Source organism: Liolophura sinensis, chromosome 6 (genome assembly GCF_032854445.1).
Source record: "Liolophura sinensis isolate JHLJ2023 chromosome 6, CUHK_Ljap_v2, whole genome shotgun sequence".
Lineage (NCBI taxonomy): Eukaryota > Metazoa > Mollusca > Polyplacophora > Chitonida > Chitonidae > Liolophura > Liolophura sinensis.
Window position 1 is genome coordinate 59,155,184 of NC_088300.1, and position 18,367 is coordinate 59,173,550.

The 18,367-nt window shown below is 38.7% G+C and overlaps 1 protein-coding gene across 1 annotated transcript; it reads left to right on the forward strand.

Moving 5' to 3' along the window:
* Positions 1 to 7,730: 7,730 nt before the first annotated feature.
* On the forward strand, positions 7,731 to 18,056 carry LOC135467745 (glutamine amidotransferase-like class 1 domain-containing protein 1). The gene is made up of 8 exons (XM_064745578.1): positions 7,731 to 7,782; positions 9,159 to 9,235; positions 9,917 to 10,022; positions 10,499 to 10,606; positions 12,109 to 12,206; positions 13,467 to 13,560; positions 13,829 to 13,940; positions 16,220 to 18,056. Exons 1-8 carry the CDS (start codon positions 7,731 to 7,733, stop codon positions 16,245 to 16,247), a joined length of 675 nt encoding a protein of 224 aa, XP_064601648.1. The 3' UTR covers positions 16,248 to 18,056.
* The last annotated feature ends 311 nt before the right edge of the window (positions 18,057 to 18,367 follow it).

Below are 18,367 nucleotides of genomic sequence, written 5' to 3' on the forward strand. Positions count from 1 at the left end.
TGACGTCGTTCTGTTTATTCGTGTAGATGTTGTAGTTGCCAGTTTTTCAACAATGTGTGAAATGTGGGTATGTTTCCGGGTACACTATCTCCTTAGCTTATAAGGCTGCTCACCTCCTAATACATGATGCTGTGCACAGCTGTATTGATAGTGACAAGGCTATGTATCCGAGCCTTTCGCAAACACATACCACAGCGATGTGGCTTTGTTGATAGAGAGTTCCATTTATAGCCTGCAACTACTCTGGGCAGTACTCCAGTGTCGATAGGGATGGGATTCATCAGTCGTCTGCATAAACTTGTTGGGTTACTTGTAGACCTAAGTACATACAGTCTGTTTAGCTGATACAGGACAGTTTACAAGAAGCCTTGCCAGTCATTTGTGTATATATATCCGTGGCCATTCGCCACGAATTGTTTTGTAGGTATGGCATAGCTAATTTATTGTGCCCGCTGGTATCGACACATGTTCTGGCTGAAGCTCTCAAGGCGTCTTATTTAACACGGCTGTAAAGTATCACCTGGCCTTCGTTATACGTCTATCAGCTATTTTCGCGAATCGTGCGTAACCCATAACAATGAGTTTATCAGTATATAAATATTACGTACGGGATCTTTTACATCGTTCTTTAACGCCCTACTCCAGAATTTTTCACTTATACGATGGCGGTCAGTTTTATAAGTGGAAGAAATTAAGATAAATTAGTCACCTACCCATGACAAGCTGCAGGCGAACTTAACAAGGGGGACCACAAGTTACTCAGTGGTAAGGTGCACGACTCCTTACCGCCAGGAACACGAGGCTAGGGCTCAATTCGAACCTTAGACAGCGAATATCTAGAATTCCCGACACTGTTTCATTGCTCTTAAGGCCATATACGGTGACAATGAACAGTCGTTGGTGCTCGTGTCCAGTATGACAGTCTGGTGTTCGTTAAGAGGACGATATTTCACAAATATGGCATGCAAGACACATGTAATGGGAATGAGTTTCCGTCAGTAAATAAACTCACCAAATGGAAAATTTTTGAGAATTTTATTAGACAACAATCAAATAAGTATATTTTAAGCTCTGGTGAGTTAATATCTGCATGTAGATGAGCGTGCATAATAAGATTCTCTGGAAACATAAGGGTCTTTGTATCACCAAGACAGTTAAGATTGAAATCCCAAACTAGGCGCAAATCAGTTCTAATTCAATATACTTAAAATAAGTAGAGTAGATAAGTATACAATTCGTCAATTGGAAGGGAAAAACGGCCGATTTATATAAACATTATGATTAACATAATTCTTGACTCCGTTTACCAGATGTCATTATATGCAGAAGCTTATGAAATTAATCAATGTCAAAATTCGCTGGCTTTAATAAAACGTATGTAATAATTAAACTTTTATCTTGTCCAACATTTCCATTAAGCTGAGGCAGCCAAGGTGCGTATAAAAGAGGCCAACATGCTCTGGATTTCCAAGACTTACATACAAATTCCCTACAACACTTGACCGACAGGACAGTCTTATGTTGGTTTTGTGAATATAGCGGAATTTGTTTTTGTTATATTAACAAATGAGGTGAAGTATATGTCGACGATGCCCGAGGTCCAATCTGGATTCTTTAACTTTCCAAATAATAACGTGCAATAAAGGAAATAAGTGATCAACGAATGTGCATATTAGAGGACATTTGAGATCCAAGTTTCGGTATTGTTTTCTAGGTGTCTGTTTTGCTCGTGTGTATGTAATTTATATATTTATTTGATTGTTGTTAAACGCCATGCTCAAAAAGTTTTCACTTAATACGATGGTGGTCAGCTTTACAGATGGAGCAGACCCGGAATAAAGCACCAAAGCTTTAGTAAGTTACGAACTTTTCCATACATGATGTTTAGATACGCCCATCATCCACATTAGTCCAAGACAAGTGGTCTTCAACGATCGTTAATGGCGTAAACGGCCATGTCAGCGGTCGACCATTTATATATTGTCACCATGGCCCCATGCACGAACATTGAGAGCGGGGAATCCATGAATTCCCTTCCCAAGCGATACACTGTACCTTAATACTGAGTCCAGGCCGCCAAAATGCTGCCGCTACTGAAGTATCGTACCGAAGACAACATACATTACACTCTACCCCCGGTCACATTATACCCAATCCCGCCCTACCAGCCCTCGTGGACATTAATGTATAAAGGAATAAAAGAAATAAATAAAACATTTCAAAAACGGATTCCATCATTCTGTCTGATGATGATTACCAATGTTTACTTCCCGGACGTAACTACATATGTTATACGTACATATCAGGTGAACAGATACTTCACAAGCCTCGTGACATTCAAACCAGCCAGAACGACTTCTTTGGTCAAATCTTGTCCAAAACAACATGAACATGAGGAAGAAGCCTTTCAGAACCAATTGCATGAAGTGACGTACGGCAAATTCTGGAGCGAGCGAGATTCTGTGCTATTTTCAGACATGGAAATTTATTTATTTACTTATTTATATCCATGTGCTTGAAGTTTTACGCTGTACTCAATGATATTTTACTTATACCACAGCGGACACCCGGGAATATCCACGACGAACCGCCATTGGCAGCATTAACCGAATTAACTTGAACTCAAAGCGATGGCACTAGTGTAGAGCTCCTTTGTAATCGTCGTTAACCACTATAGGGCAGGGAACTTGTTTTTTTACCAATTGCTGGCCGCCATCATCTAAGAGAACAATTCTTGGATAAAGCCGTTAAATATACAATCAAACAAACAAGGAAAAACAAAAGCCACAGGGGAGGTCTACATTTACATGTACTTTCTCTATGCAGTATAAAGTAAGCATTCATACATCTCCCTGACTATTCAACCAAACACCGCGAAGCCAAACTGAACAATCAAAAGCACGTCTACATGTGTACAACAATTACCGGGTTTACATGTGTAAAGAATTAGGGTGCGTACGGTATGATCCACACAACAACCAGCTTGTGGTTAAGTCAGTGGGCTACCTCAGCGGGAATATCACTTGAAATACACTGCTGACATCTACCAACTGCGCATTCGTATCAAAGCGCACAGGCAGGCCTTGGGAACGTAAGGCACAATGCGTACATCACCAAATCCACTTCTTTGAAGAAGAATTTTGTATCTTAGGGAAGAATGCTCTAATCAAATCAAATATTCTGTATTTGCCAGTAAATATCAGACTCGTACCTGTGCTATTCATATTCTTAAAATTGATTCTTTAGTCATAATGGTAATTATTTGCACTACTCTAAAATACATGTAGCAAAAGTTCGACTGAATTCTCTCCATGGACGAGTCTTTTAAAAGTTAAAACTGGATACCCGTCTTACACGAATTCTAACTGAAATTATCTTACAACTTTTTGTAGAGAATGGATGATAAAAAATCTATTACACTTATACATCATGCATGTGCGTAGTTAGTACTATTGAAGCGCTGCCAATAGTTACAAATTATGGAAAACATAATATAATTTCAAATATACGGTGCATTTAATATTTTTTTGACAGTGTCTTAAAGCTATATCCAAAAAGTAGCCCGTCACAATTAATGCAAACTTCCACAAAGAGTATCCCAACAGAAGATTACCATAATGTTATTTAGATGTACGATATGTACTAATGGGAGAAGAAACGCATCACTGTAGTCAACTGACTTCCAGCATATCGTGTCATACACCCATGCATGGGCAAGAACATGTAATGCAACTCAGAATCAGTGCCGTGTAGGCCCTGTACCTTAGCAGAGATGGGACGGCATCTGACTCAATCAGCTATTAACATTTCCAGAGGGCTGTATAAGAAAATAAACAACTTGCATTACTGACCTCTTAGGCAGTTGTTGGCAGCGACTGTACGGCGTACAGTGTGATCATAAAATGTGTTGCTGGAGAATGAGTGGCTCTTGAAAGCTTGTGGGTGCGTCACTGCTTAGGGTTTTCAAGAGTTACAGAACCTACTTGGGACCTGGCCATCTACGCTGTCGCTAGTCATAGAACAAGCAATGTATTCAATCTATATATAGCGCAATTTTTGTACATACCAATAATTTGTGAATAAATTAAGTGGATGGATGATGTATTACCGTACATATGTACGAAAAATATAATGAATTAACCTAATCAATTAATCAATCGATTCGGTCAAACGGAACCAATATGAACAAAATCACTGACGAAAGGATTAATCCGGTAGAATGTGAGGAAACAATCAATATGGAATAACAATCGACGGCACATTATGAATTAGTGAGCAGAATTGGTATGTGCACAGTTTCAAATCACTCAATCCATAAGGATGTAGTTAATCGAGGAGTGATAAGTGATGATTGGTGTATGAAGCATGTTATCGAAAGTTAACCAATGTCAGCTGAGGGCTCCACATTGAGTCTGACTGACGGACAGATAGACGCACAATTTAATGAGATACTGCATGTATAAGCTGAGAGTTTCACATTGAGACCGACAGACATACAGACAGACGTACAGACAGACAGGCGCACATACACAGCAGGCTGTAACAGAGCACGCTTGCCGACCGGGGCAGCGAGAGGGCAAGGGTGTGAAGGTAGTTTTTGGTCTTAAATAACAAACTGAAGCAGCACGACTGACGCCTAGCTGACAGAATGTTATCATTGTAAACTGGGCTGCAGAGAACAAGATCGACTTACAGGGATCGGGAATGATATCATTGCTGGCTCACAGAGCTAAAAGATGAGCAGGCACCTCTTTAGAGGCGACAAAAACAAATGCCTTGGAGGGTATTTGCACACACTGTTTGGAATGCATCTACCATGGCGATAGACGGCCATATGTTCTATGCCGAAGGTCATACAGCTGATTGAGCGTCTATATTTCAAACATACCGAGACGTCTATTATAAATGTGTTGTGAGAAAGCCTGTGGCTGGTTACTAGTATGCCACCAAATGATGGATCGTACAAGTAAATGTTTCTCCGACGTTAAGCCTAACTAACCTCTGTTATTCGCCTTGAGAACACGCTGCCATAATTGCCCGTGCCACATGCACATGCATCTGTGGCTCTCAGACAAATACAAGCATATCGTTTAACCGCCCCCTACCTAGCTACTTTTACGGATACAAGTTTTACGATTAGGGAAAATATTTTGATATTATCGTATTCAAGAATATCAATTTTATACTCACCTCATAGACTCTCTAAACATGACTGTGTGCGAGTGGTACACATTATTGTAACAAAAATGGATATCCACATCATAATTCTGTGTACCAGCAGTACACATATTACACAATTTGTGTACCAAAAGTGTATTAAAAATCTTGAAAGGAACGGTTCTATGGTTAAATTTATTTATTTATCTATTTGATAGGTATTTTACGCGGTATTCAAGATTATTTCACAACGAGTATAATATTTTGATATTATACTCGTATCCAAGAATATCAATTTTATACTTACCTCATAGACTCTCTAAACATGACTGTGTACGAGTGGTACACAATATTGTAATAAAAATGGATATCCACATCATAATTCTGTGTACCAGCAGTGCACAAATAACACAATTTGTGTACCAAAAGTGTATTTAAAATCTTGAAAGGAACGGTTCTATGGCTAAATTTTTTTATTTATCTAGTTGATAGGTATTTAGATTATTTCACTTATACGATGGTGGTCAGCATCATGGTGGGAGGAAATCGGGTCAAGTATGGGTGAACCCGCAGCCATCCACAGGTTGCTGCCAGACCTTCCAACGTACAACACGCATGCACGTAAGCCAGCCTGAGCTCCACTTTTGTTCCTTGGTCTTTGCATCGCATTGGCACGCTAACTACTTTGGCCACGGACGTACGGCCGGAGAGGAAGCCAGCGTGAGCTCGACTTGAACTCACAGAGGCCTCATTGGTGAGAGGCTTCTGGGGCATTTTTCTGCGATAGCTTGTTAACCACCTCGCCACATATATCTGTATCTAAATATTCATCTTTAACTTTGGCCGTATTAGGCTGCTGAGAGGCAGACGGACAGGCAGACAGACATATAGACATATAAGTAAACCCCGGCCAAAATATAATTTGGCACAGGTTCTTGTAACCAAAGGATGCGACCGAATCCCCAGCGGCAACGTGTCATAAGATTAATTGCTCCAACTGGATTAAATGACGAGAAGAATGATAACAAACTTTAAAGATCGTTACCTCCGGAAATGGGAGTTAAGTTTTTGCCATACAGCTTACAGCACATGCCACCAGTAGCAAATTTTGTACAGAAATCTTGAACAACGCCTAGGTCACTGGGGTCACGGTGATAAGGCAGGGAGGGATATAAGAAAACGCAAACAAACCTTATCAACCTTTGTCTCTGATAATACTTTATACACATGCGTCCGTCTATCTTAATCTCTTAACAACATAACCTCTTTAATTTGGAAGAGGTAAATAAACTGACTTACATAAATGCCACTAAGGCGGCACTTCTGTCAGTTAAACATTTTTATCGAAATTAATCCTCAAGGACGTTACTCGCGTTAGTGACCAATTTAATGAGATACTGCGTGTATATAGGCCTTCATTATGTGCAACAAAATATTAAAATCATGGGGCCTGGGCGTTCGAAGAATCGTGGAAATGGAGTTGGAATATTGGATATTGACACAAAAATACAGGCGACAAACCCAACACTTTTCATAGAAGGTTGCAACTGAAGCAGATTTTGCATGAGAAATGTTATATTTTGTGTCATTTCTTACAACTGTCTATCAAATAGTATAGCCACAAAGTTTTGGCATAATTGATAAACCCAGTTCAAATTTTATCCTTAAGAAAAATATTTCCGCACAGATAAGCTGACCAAATTGTATTCGAGATGAAAAATGAAAAGCTGAAACATCTCTTCACATGTACTGTGAAATCTCAACAATAACTTGAAAAGATTTCGCTGAAGATTGACATCAGAAGTGGGCACGTGGTTGAGCGATTGTCATATATGTATACTTAAGCACAGCAAGGTAATACATTAGACTAACACTACATCTACACATTAATCATAATAGTTGCAATCAGTCAAGCGTAAATTTTAGATGACTTTTACATATTTAGGTTTATTATTTATTAAAGCTGTGTACAATATGCATGTAAATCAAAATGTTTTTAAACAATATAAAATTTATGTGCTGATAAGAAGAAGAAAAAAACTTGTGATCTTCTGAAATGGATATGGCAATAATTGTTGGTCAGGTATATTGGGGATATACATGTACCTTGGTAAAACATTCTTTAACTAAAATATTTAAAAGGAAATAAATAATAAGCTACCGAGTACACATGTAAAGCAGTTGTGTCCCGTTTCACTGTTGTATCTTGTTTTGGTTGATCGCAAATGCTGTAACTTCTCAGCTGGCTAAAATACAAGCTGTTTCCGGACAATAAATGAAAACAGAAACATTTACATATTTATTTCATTAGCGTATGACGCCATATGTACGTTACTAGAATTCTTTTATGATAGCGGTCAGCTAGCTAGCTTTATGGGTGGAGGAAACCGGAGTGTCCAGAATAAACCAGCGATCTTGGTCAGGTAACTGACAAAACTCTTGATTTAAATCCGTAGATGAAGAGATCTGGCTTCGAACACGCGTAGCTGTTAAGTGCTTATCATTTAGACGGATGCTTGCAAAATGCCTGTTAGAGTTATCCCCCATTAAAAGGAGGCGTTACCATTTCCAACATGTCAGCGCCCAGGGCAAGCTGTCTGATCGTTTTGAGTTCAGCAGTTGAAGGTAGTTTGAGGCCGATGCATGCCATTCTCAGCGGATTTGTGTTAATATGTGTTGGCAAACCGTTCAATTCGTGACAGAGTTTGCCTTTGAATATTTATTGTGCGCTTAGTTCAATTTTATGGAGACCAGAACTAATGACAGTCGAAAGTCTAGTTGTACATTGTATTAGGGCATTTACCGCTAAGAGAAATCCCACCGAAGAGCTCGCATTTTTGCGTTATTTTCTTTTTCTTAAATTGTCAGTGCTCTTCTGCACAGCTACCGCAAAAGAGTTTTTTGGGACAAAGTGCCAGATAGTCTAAGACTGCTCTGAAATTATGTACGACCATGGATGGCCCCAAACCAACGTCTGAGCGCGCTCCATTTGAAACCCTGATGTAGTTGTCGTTGCAGTGTGTCAAGGCATTTGAAACAAAAATTCTTTATCAAACAGCTTTCAAATACATGTCCACGGCCTTAAGTTTGCACTCCATTGTGTCCCTAATCTTATCGTAAGCATAGCACCAATCTGTTATTTCCTATTCTGCATGGGCCCAAGATTCCTTTGTGATGCTCAGAGCAAACGGCTGTACTGACAGCCTCAACTTGTTTGACACCGACAAGTAACTGTTTCAGGTTTTTAAAAGGAGCGCGCTCTAACATTGATTTAGGGCCTTCCTTGGCCGAACAAGGTTTTGCCAAACCTATCGTCAGAGCAGACTAAAATACAACTCTTCTGTGCACAGATACAGATATCCAGCGATACATTTTGACCTTCTTTTGCATTGTAACTAATGTGGCAGTGCCACTTGAATCAGAATTACATCTTTGCAACTAACTGAATGTCAGGCCCTTACTTTCTTTCTCTAATGTGTACCCAAAGATACATGCCTAAATAGCTAAGTTATGCGTACAGTTTCGTTAGCTTTCACTTGATAGCTCTCTTTCCATTAGCATGTAAAAAGGAGATCTGCAGTACGGTGGCTAAATGTCATGATTAATGTACACTGTTGGCCTTTGTGGCTAATGAATAGCACTGGAAAGTTTGATATGGTGAACTTGTCTTTAAATATTCAGAATTTCAAAATTGCGCTGTAAGCCTGGACTTCACTATGGTATCTGATCAAAGAACATGTACCAGCAAAACGCCTGCTCCTTTGCAATGGCGACACCATAAGTTTTAAGTAAAACGGCTGTGAACCCAAAAGCCTGTATACATGCACACCTTGGGACAGCACAGCATCAGTTTCAAAGTGCTTGCTACTCTATTACAAGTGGCATGTGTAGAAGTAGAAAATAAATTTGTATCACAGTTATTAATGCAAATAAAGTGTCAAACTTACATTTGCAATAAATGCTGCTGGTATTATTTGTATGTGTATGTTTATTTTATTCAGGTGTTTCCGCACAGTCATTTGTCCAGGCGTTTAAGCTTACACATACAAACTTCTCAATACAGCTGGCTTCTCCAGGGGTAAGGGACCACCAGTATTTTACACCTGGGCCCACTTTCACAAAACTTTGTAAATCAATTTTTCAAAACTTGCCTTATGTCACACTGTCTTTTAGAAATATTACGTATGAAGTTTTATGAAAGTGAACCGTTTTGTGTGTACAAATAGAATGCACAGTTTAGTGGTGTCCTGGATAGGTGAATACTGATTTCATTAAAACATCTGCAATCAGTTGAAAATATTACTAGTGGATTCAAGTAATATTTCACGGGTTAAGATTCCAAAAAAGCAATTTAATGTCACTTGAGAGAACAAAGCTTTTATCCTTTACAGGCCATGGGTACGTTTTCTGACCTGCACCGTGCACGTTTCCATCATTTTCTTTTCTTGTCATTCACCGTGAAAAGAGCAGTGGAAAAGATCACGTTGCAGGTTGTAGCATGTAACTTTCACCGTGTTATGAAGTCCTAAAAGCTTTGTTATCTCACACCTTTGTGGACTGTTCATGTGGCTTATGTTTGACATAACCTTACATATTGTAGTCAAACAGGGAGAATTTAATTTTATTAGAACATAAAATATTCAAATCATATTTAGATCGTAAGTTCTTAAATGCAGCCATTCCAATAGTTAAAGTTGCATCTGTGTTTGAAGTGTTTTAACTGCTTGTATCTACAGTATTTCTGTGATTCAATTTTCAGGGAAAGGTGACAGAATTTGTTCAACAAGATGAGAATAACAGACGTTGGCTGAATGATTTCCGGACCAAGTCCTACTCCATGCCTATCAGCTTAGAATCTATTGACGGTATACTCTAGTTGTTATTGTTTGTTATTAAATAATTTTGAAAGTTTCCAGGACCAGATATTTATTTGTATTGACTTGTTGTCTCCAAGTTTATTTTAAAATATTTGTCTTTCATTCTCTTATCTCTGTATAAGTCACGCTGTCGGTTGGTGAGTCCAGTTTTTCGGCATCTTATCTTTTAACATTGGACTTTCACTTGAACTGGGTTCCAAGTGCAAGAAGACATCTACTTTTAGCAAGTTGTCTCAGGTGTTGTGAATTTGCATTTGTTTCATCTAAAATAAACTAAGATGGTTTCAAAATCCAAATCTTTTCACTGATCTTTTTTTAACCTTAAATGCAGAAATTCCATAAAATATTAATTTTACCAGAGAACTGCTGACTGAATATGCAGGCCATTATTTCTTTTTGTATAAATGATGATTTGGTGATAAACTAAACACAGGCTGATGTATAACTGTTATACTTTATTTCAGCGGCTCGCTACTCTGCCCTGTTGATACCTGCAGCTCCAGGAGCCATCCATGACCTTGCCACTAACCAGCATCTTGCCCAGATTGTCCAGCATTTTGCCAAAGAAAACAGTAAGGACTGTAAAGATAGCCTGCCAGAGATTAAAACTTTTATCAGTCACTGTAAACCCAGTGGCAATGTCTTTAATGTCTGTATTTAGGAAGAGTGGTTAGAGCAAGTAAACAGGACTGATTGGCCAGGAGTCAGTATAATGTGACTGGGGGGTGTCATGCCTGGTATCTTCGGCATGATATGTCATTGGTGGCAGCACTTTGGCGGCATGGACTCGTCCTGCCACAAGAAGACACTTTATATGGACACACAGCTAATAACTCCTCTTCGTACAATTTTTTAAGTACAACATGCAAACATTCGTTCAAGCGTCCTGTTTAGGAAGTGTGTGTGTGCAAGGATCTGCCAGAAACCTGCGCATGGTCACAGGTTTACCCCTGGTCCTGCCCAGTTTCGTCCTAGCATAATGCTAGTGGCCATCGAATAAGTGAAATATTCTTGAGGACACTTAATACACCTATTAGATAGTTCCAGTCCAACTCATGCTGGCTTCCTCTCCGGCGTACGTGGGAAGGTCTGCCAGTAACTTGCAGATGGCTGTGGGTTTCCCACAGGCTCTGCCCTGTTTCCTCCCACCATAATTGTATAAGTGAAATATTCTTGAGTACTGCATAATACACCCATCAAATACTAAATGAAATACACCTATCAAATAAATCTATTTAGGAAGTTATTATGACATGGTTGTAATATTGTTGATGCGTGGTAAAGCTGTAATCATTCAGTGAATGGAGAAAGTAGTAGTTATCTCCACCCTGTTGAGTAAGACTGGGATAATTGTGGGATGGATGGACCTTGAGTTGATACTAGGCTTAGCATCATGTCACAAGCAACCAGTCAAAAATGCTACGATGGTAACATCATGTAGATGTTATTAAATACAACTGTACCATTTTGGGAGTGGGCCATGGTTAAGTAAAGGTGCTTACCTTTGAATGGCTAGGACACACAAGGTGTAGGTTCAAACCCAGCCTTGGTCAGGGAATTTGTAGCATCTCCCGCTCTCATTGTTTCTAGGGCCTTGTTGACAGGAATTGGTAGACGATGTTCACGTGCCTGTTCAGGAAAGACCACCTGCGCTTTGCCAATATGGCTTGCATATTTGTATGTCACACATGGGGAAAGCAATTAGGCACATGCCAACGGTCAGAGGTTTACACAGGTGCTTCAGTTTCCGTTTTGCCATCATATACTATAATACACTGTAAGACAAAAATTATTGAGTGTGAAGTTAAACAACAGTCAATCAAATGAAGTCAATAAAATTTTATTTTGTACTATATTATTTGTACTTGGTCATATGTGGGAAGGTCTTCCAGCAACCTGCCGATGGTTGTGGGTTTTCCCGAGCCTGGTTTCTTCTCACCATAATGCTCACCGCTGTCATATAAGTGAAATATTCTTGAGTAAAACGCCAATCAAATAAATAAATAAATAAATCATTTGTACTGTGGTTGACCATGTTTAGTTATTTACTACAAAAAGTGTACTTATGTTTCAGAGCCACTTTGTGCAATAGGCCCTGGTGTAGCTGGGTTGTGTGGTGCCAGACAGGAAGATAAGAAGTCCTGGAGCTTTGCAGATTACAGTATGACAGCTGTGAGTCTACAAGCACCAGTTATCCTCTCAGCTAAAGTTGATAATGCGATTGTTGAAATACCTACTTTTTGTGTGTTAAACGACAAATTGAAATGCAGTTTATTCAACTTTTATCTTTTGATTGTGGCTAAAAATTATCTTTGGTGGCTCAGTGAATTTTTTATCAGTCTGTGTAGAAAAATACCCTCAGAATGCACTTAAAACAGTGTCAGGTGAACATGTGAAAAGGTTGGAAGAAACAGGGTATAGTCTAAGAGAATCTGAATGCTGCCTGTATGGCATAGTTGTGATGTTACACGCAATAACTCCTGGAAGAAAGTAAAATGTAGGTTGAATGACACTCTCACACCTACCGCCAACCCACCCACAAAAACTAGCCTCATTCTTCCAATGGGGCCTCCGTTACCAAGTGGTTAACCTGCTAGTGCGGTATAGGGACTCAAGAGCCTCTCACCAATATGGTTGTTCAAGCTCTCTCTCACTTCCTCTCCTGTCGTACATGGAAACATATGAAGATTTCCCCCAGGCACTGCTTGATTTCTTCCCATCATAATACTGGTCGCTGTTATAAATTTATTTATTTGATTGGTGTTTTACGCCGTACTCAAGAATATTTCACTTATACAGCAGCGGCCAGCATTATGGTGGGAAGAAACTGGGCAGAGCCCGGGGGAAACCCACGACCATCCGCAGGTTGCTGGCAAACCTTCCCACTTACGGCCGGAGAGGAAGCCAACATGAGCTGGACTTGAACTCACAGCGATCGCATTGGTGAGAGACGTCTGAGTCATTATGCTGCGTTAGCACCCTAACCAACTAAGCCACGGATTTCAGTTATAAAAGTGAAATATTCATGAGTATGGCATAAAACACCAATCAAATAAATAAATAAATCATTCTTCCACTGTTACTGGTGACCACCTTTCTAAAGACAGGCTTTGCCTTGTTATTTCTTTCGAGTCCTGAGAATTCTTTTTTTCTCTTTATTTTATGTCATGGGTGTAGAATATTTTGCTTAAAGGATGGCATTTAGTTTATGGGTGAAAAAGATAAGGTAGAAGAAAGCACCTCGGGTATTAGCAGGTACTTGCAAAACTTTTCTGTGTCAAGTCACATCCTATTTAGCAAGAAATGAATCATTTTGTCAACCTGACAAATATTACGTAAGGGAAATCGTTAAGCACATCATTAAACACCAAGTGAAAAAATAAATTTAAATGATTCTCTCTCAGTATTTGTATTCTTTTTTTTTTTTTGCAGCCCTCAATATTTGAAATCGCACGTACACCAGAATTTGCTATTCTACCCATTTTATTGGAAGATTTCATCAAAGACAGTGGTGGCAAATATTCCAGTAGGTGTTTATTTCTGAGAGATAAAATATCAGAAATCCCAATTCATGCAAACTGGTAGAAAAAGTCAAAATAGTTTAATCCTGTACAGTTCTCTGATCTCTAAAGCAAAGAAAACACTAACATGAAATGTCGGATAAAAGACTATTAAACACTGTCCATAGAAATGGCTATATACTTTTTCTAGAATTTTTTCAAACAACTATCAAAAACTTCGGATTCTACAATGGCCTTTTCTACATGTACTTAATATATATTTGTTATTTGCAGGCAGTGAATGTGATGCTGTACACATCGTGGTGGATCGACATCTGGTGACAGGACAGAACACACAGTCCACTCTGATAGCTGTTCAAAATCTGATCTTACTCTGTACTCACAAGTAGGTTTTCTCATTTCTCAGGAAATCTCATGCTTTCAATATGTACTGTTATTGCCCATGTTATGTAATACCTTAAATATAGGTTCTCTTATTGCATATGTAATCAGATGCCAGGCATAAGCAGGTTCTCTTATTTCTGAAGACATCTAACGATATAAAAATGTACTCTTATTGCCCATGTTGTGTAATGCCATAAGTATAGGTACTTTTATTACCAGTAACCTGATGCCATGCATAAGTAGATTCACTTTTTTCTCAGGAAATGTAATGCTACAAATATGTACTCCTATTGGCTGTTTAGTCAGATACCAGGCATTTGTCAGGAAAGCTGATGCACATACTCTTATGGCCCATTATATCTTATGTGATAAACAGGTAGGCTTGGTGTTAATGCCCGTGAAAATAAGTACGTACTATGGGATGTAATGAGTTGGTGCAATGTACTCTTGTTGCCTTGGTAGGGCTTCTGTGTCCTAAGGATAGCATACTAACACAGTACTATACCTCAGAAACCTCTCACCAATCCAACTGCTGTGAGTTCAACTCCAGCTTATGCTGGCCTCCTCTCCGGCTTTACGTGGGAAGGTTTGCCAGCAACCTGTTTCCCTTGGTTTTGCCCAATTTCATCCCACTGTAATGCCGGCGACTGTCATATAAGAGAAATATTGTTCAGTATGGCGTATAACACATTAAATAAAACAGTTAGTATTGTAGCTCAATTAATCTGATGCCAGACAGACAAGTTTCTGGACATTTTTTTGAAATTTCTCATTGCTTCAAGTTATGTTTTCATACTTTTAACTACCCGAACTTTTCTTAAAAATCATAGCTCTCAGTTGATAGCTGCACATGTATTTGATACTCTCAGCTGAATGTAAAAGCTGACATTGATATTGCAGACCAGATGATTTGTTTTTCACACCTGTGCACAAAATTAGATATTTGCTACCTATGCAAGATTAATTATGCGAAATGCACGCCATGTCATAGTATCTTGGCCTTCTTTGACATTACTGACTGTGAAGACAGGTTACAACTTCTATGGTTGTCGGACATTTGATACTGTTCTGTCTTCCACACATTTTTGTACTAGTTTAGGGAATGAGTGATTCATTTTATGTGGTGTAAATTGATATAGTGACTCAATTGTTGCTCATTAGGTGATCTTACTAGCAGAACTATACACAATTATATCTTCCCTCTTATACTCATAACTGTGGGGGGGGTGTAATCTATTATCCTTCCTGCACTTAGGCTTTTGAGGAGAAGTAGTTAAAGTAGGATACACCATGATACATTTAGATCTTAACGACACAAGTTCCTGAATTTTTTTGTGCTGGGTTTTGTGTTAGGTTAAGTGCAATTTCAAGGAATATGTGATTATATGAAGTATCGTAACTGTATTTGTCTTATAAGCTAGTATAGGCCATAGAATGAGGCTTTTTATATGTCAAGTAAAATGTCATTCCACCCTCCAAACAAACCTCAAAATTCTTTTTTAAGGCATTTCTCAGAATCAGGAAGAATGTTCAGTGAGTAACTTATACAAACTGGACGAAATTTTAGATCATGTACTTGAAAATCAATGTCTTGTCTCATTTACTTTTAATTTTATTTACAACATTCATACTCACAAGGATGTTAATTTATCACCTGTTTAGATAACAATAAACTCCGTAAACTTGGGTCTTCCACGGCCTAATGATCAGCCCCGATAGGACAGTTGATAGAGTGTTCACTTCGGGAGCGGTAGATCCAGGGTCAATCCTAGATCGAGTCACACCTAAGTCCTTAAAAGAGGAAGTTCAGCATGGTTGACCTGTATCAGTATAATGGCTCGGATGGGTCAGCTTACTTGCCTTTGGTAAGCGTCGTAGTGAAGCAGCACTAAATAAAATAGCGCTGTGGAAATCCATCTTGCAACAAGGAGGCACATTGAAGTATGTTTGCTCACTCTAAGGTTTCCTTTGTCCTCATGTGACTGAAAAATTGTTAAGTACGACGTTAAACCCCAAGCACGCACTCACTCACTCAATCACTCCATGGCCTTATGCTGATTTGAGTCACCCTTGTATATTTGTTTAATAATATCACCTATGTCGCATTATAGAACGATCGAACATCACCTCTATTTTTTACCTTGTTTTTTACCTTATTTTTCTATCATTGTTTATAACTCCTCTTTGATAGACATTCCAGTGTCATTCTTAAACACAATCGGTACTGATTTCAATATTTCTTGAAAGTTACTCTTCTATTTTCTGTTGGTTCCATTTCAGACAAACTAAACATGGTGGAGGGAGATAACAGCATGTCTATAGGTCTTCTTCCCAGGAAATTAGGCGTCTCAACTTTGACGTGACTAACATGAGGGTATCCATTCTGGGAACGAATTGATTGAGAAACTTTGATCTTCAAAGATTCTAATGTTGATTGAAAGAAAATATAACACCAGTCACTGTTGTGATTTTGTTCAAAACCAGATAACACTTTTTGGGTGTTTTTTTCCCCAAATATTCAAGATACTCTGATTTAAAAGAATTGTTCCTAAAATTCTCTCAGAGTTTGTGATAAAGATTTACTGACATCCAAATTAATCAGCAATTCCTATTTTCTTTGCCTTGAAGATCGTTGCTTTTACGTGACGAGTTAGCAAATATGTCTCAATGTTCCCAACTGCCCTTTCCTTGAGAATTTCCTTGTCTATCGTGCTGAAGTGTCGTTAAGCCGTATAATCCTTCATTCACGTTGTTTTGTTTTATTGGAGAACGTCATTAGTGACTTTTTAGGCAGATTTGTAAAGAACCTGGAAAGTTTAGTAGTTTTTTACTTGGCTTCAGATCTGCGAGGTTTTGTCGACAGGTAAATCAGACTGCTGTCAGATACATAAGTGACACATTCTTGTGGACATACATTTCTGTATTTGAAATGAAGAACAGAGTAGACAATATTTTTGCAATTGGAGAGCAAACCTCCTTCAGTACTCTGGCTCTGTTCTGAGTTATAAAGATTGAAGTCTGTTTGTTAAGTTTGTTAAAACATTCAAATACGATAACGAAATTGGTTTGGTTTCCTCCCACCATAATGCTGGCTGCCCTCGTATGAATGAAATACTCTGGAACATGGCGTAAAACACCAAACAAATAAATAAATCAAATAAGTGAAATATCATTGGGAACAGCATAGAACAACAATCATACAAGTCAAATTCTGAGAAAGTAGCAATTTTGTACATGATCTGTCATTCGCCATTTTGTTTCTACATTTATTGTGGATAAACCATAAGTGTTGCACGGCTCCCCATGGTTTGCGGTAGGTTGAGAAACCTTCCACATGAGTATTCTTTCCATTCTTAAGGGACCAGTTTGAAATGATTTAATGCAGTGAATGCAGCATTTCCAGGCATTGGCTGGAAAATTTGCATTAATTGGTACAGGGCTTTGGATTTGTGAAGTTAACGTTAGGGAATTAGCAAGGTTGTTTGTGACACACGCGAAGACTGGAAGTGCTTAAACGTGAATAACTCGATCTGAGTTTCGACTGTGGCAACATTTATTGCTGTCGTTCTTGTGTGGACGGTGTAGGGCAGACATCATGGATGTCGAAGTATGTTTGCTCAGTTAGTGTGGAAAACAGAAATATGACGCCATGGCTAATTACGAACAGTGACAAGAGCTACTTATTTAAACATAAACAAGTTCACTACTTACAGTGTTTGTCAAGGAACGTTAAATGGGTTATAATTTTCTGAGCAGTGAACGATGCTGGCTGTTCCTGGAGAGTTCTGATGTTAATATAATGAAAGTTAGTGCATTGATGTGTTCAAGAAAAGACTCTACCCGACCTAAAGTAATTAAAATGGATACATATTTGTTTATGATTTCCTGTTGTTATGATTGTGAAGGTATAAATGTATTTGTACTTCCGTGGTGTGCTCCAGTAAGCTGTATAAGTGATTTTGTTGACGAAGTTGCAGACTCACACCTGTAAATTGTACACAGATAGTTAACATTTTAATCTACGCATACCTATAGTCATCAATCTTCGTTCTTGGTTTTTCGTTTTTAATCTGCTTTAATCGTATGTGTTACAAATAAATGAAATATATGTACGTGTAACCCTTATGGATGTCTGTTGTATTTCTCATTTATATCTAAGGTTCTGTGTTTGATTAGGCATATTCTGTGTATGCTATGAAGTTTCATTGTAATGGTTTAGCACACTTGAATTTTCGTTTATGTTTTTTGATTGGTGTTTTACAGCGTACCGAAGAATATTTCACTTTTATAACTACGGCCAGCATTATGGTGGGAGGAAACGGGTTGAGCCCGGACGAAACCAAGGACCATTCGCAGGTAGGAAGCCAGCTTGAGCTGGACTTGGGGGGCCTCCGTGGCTCTGTTGGTTTGCGCGCCAGCGCAGCGTAA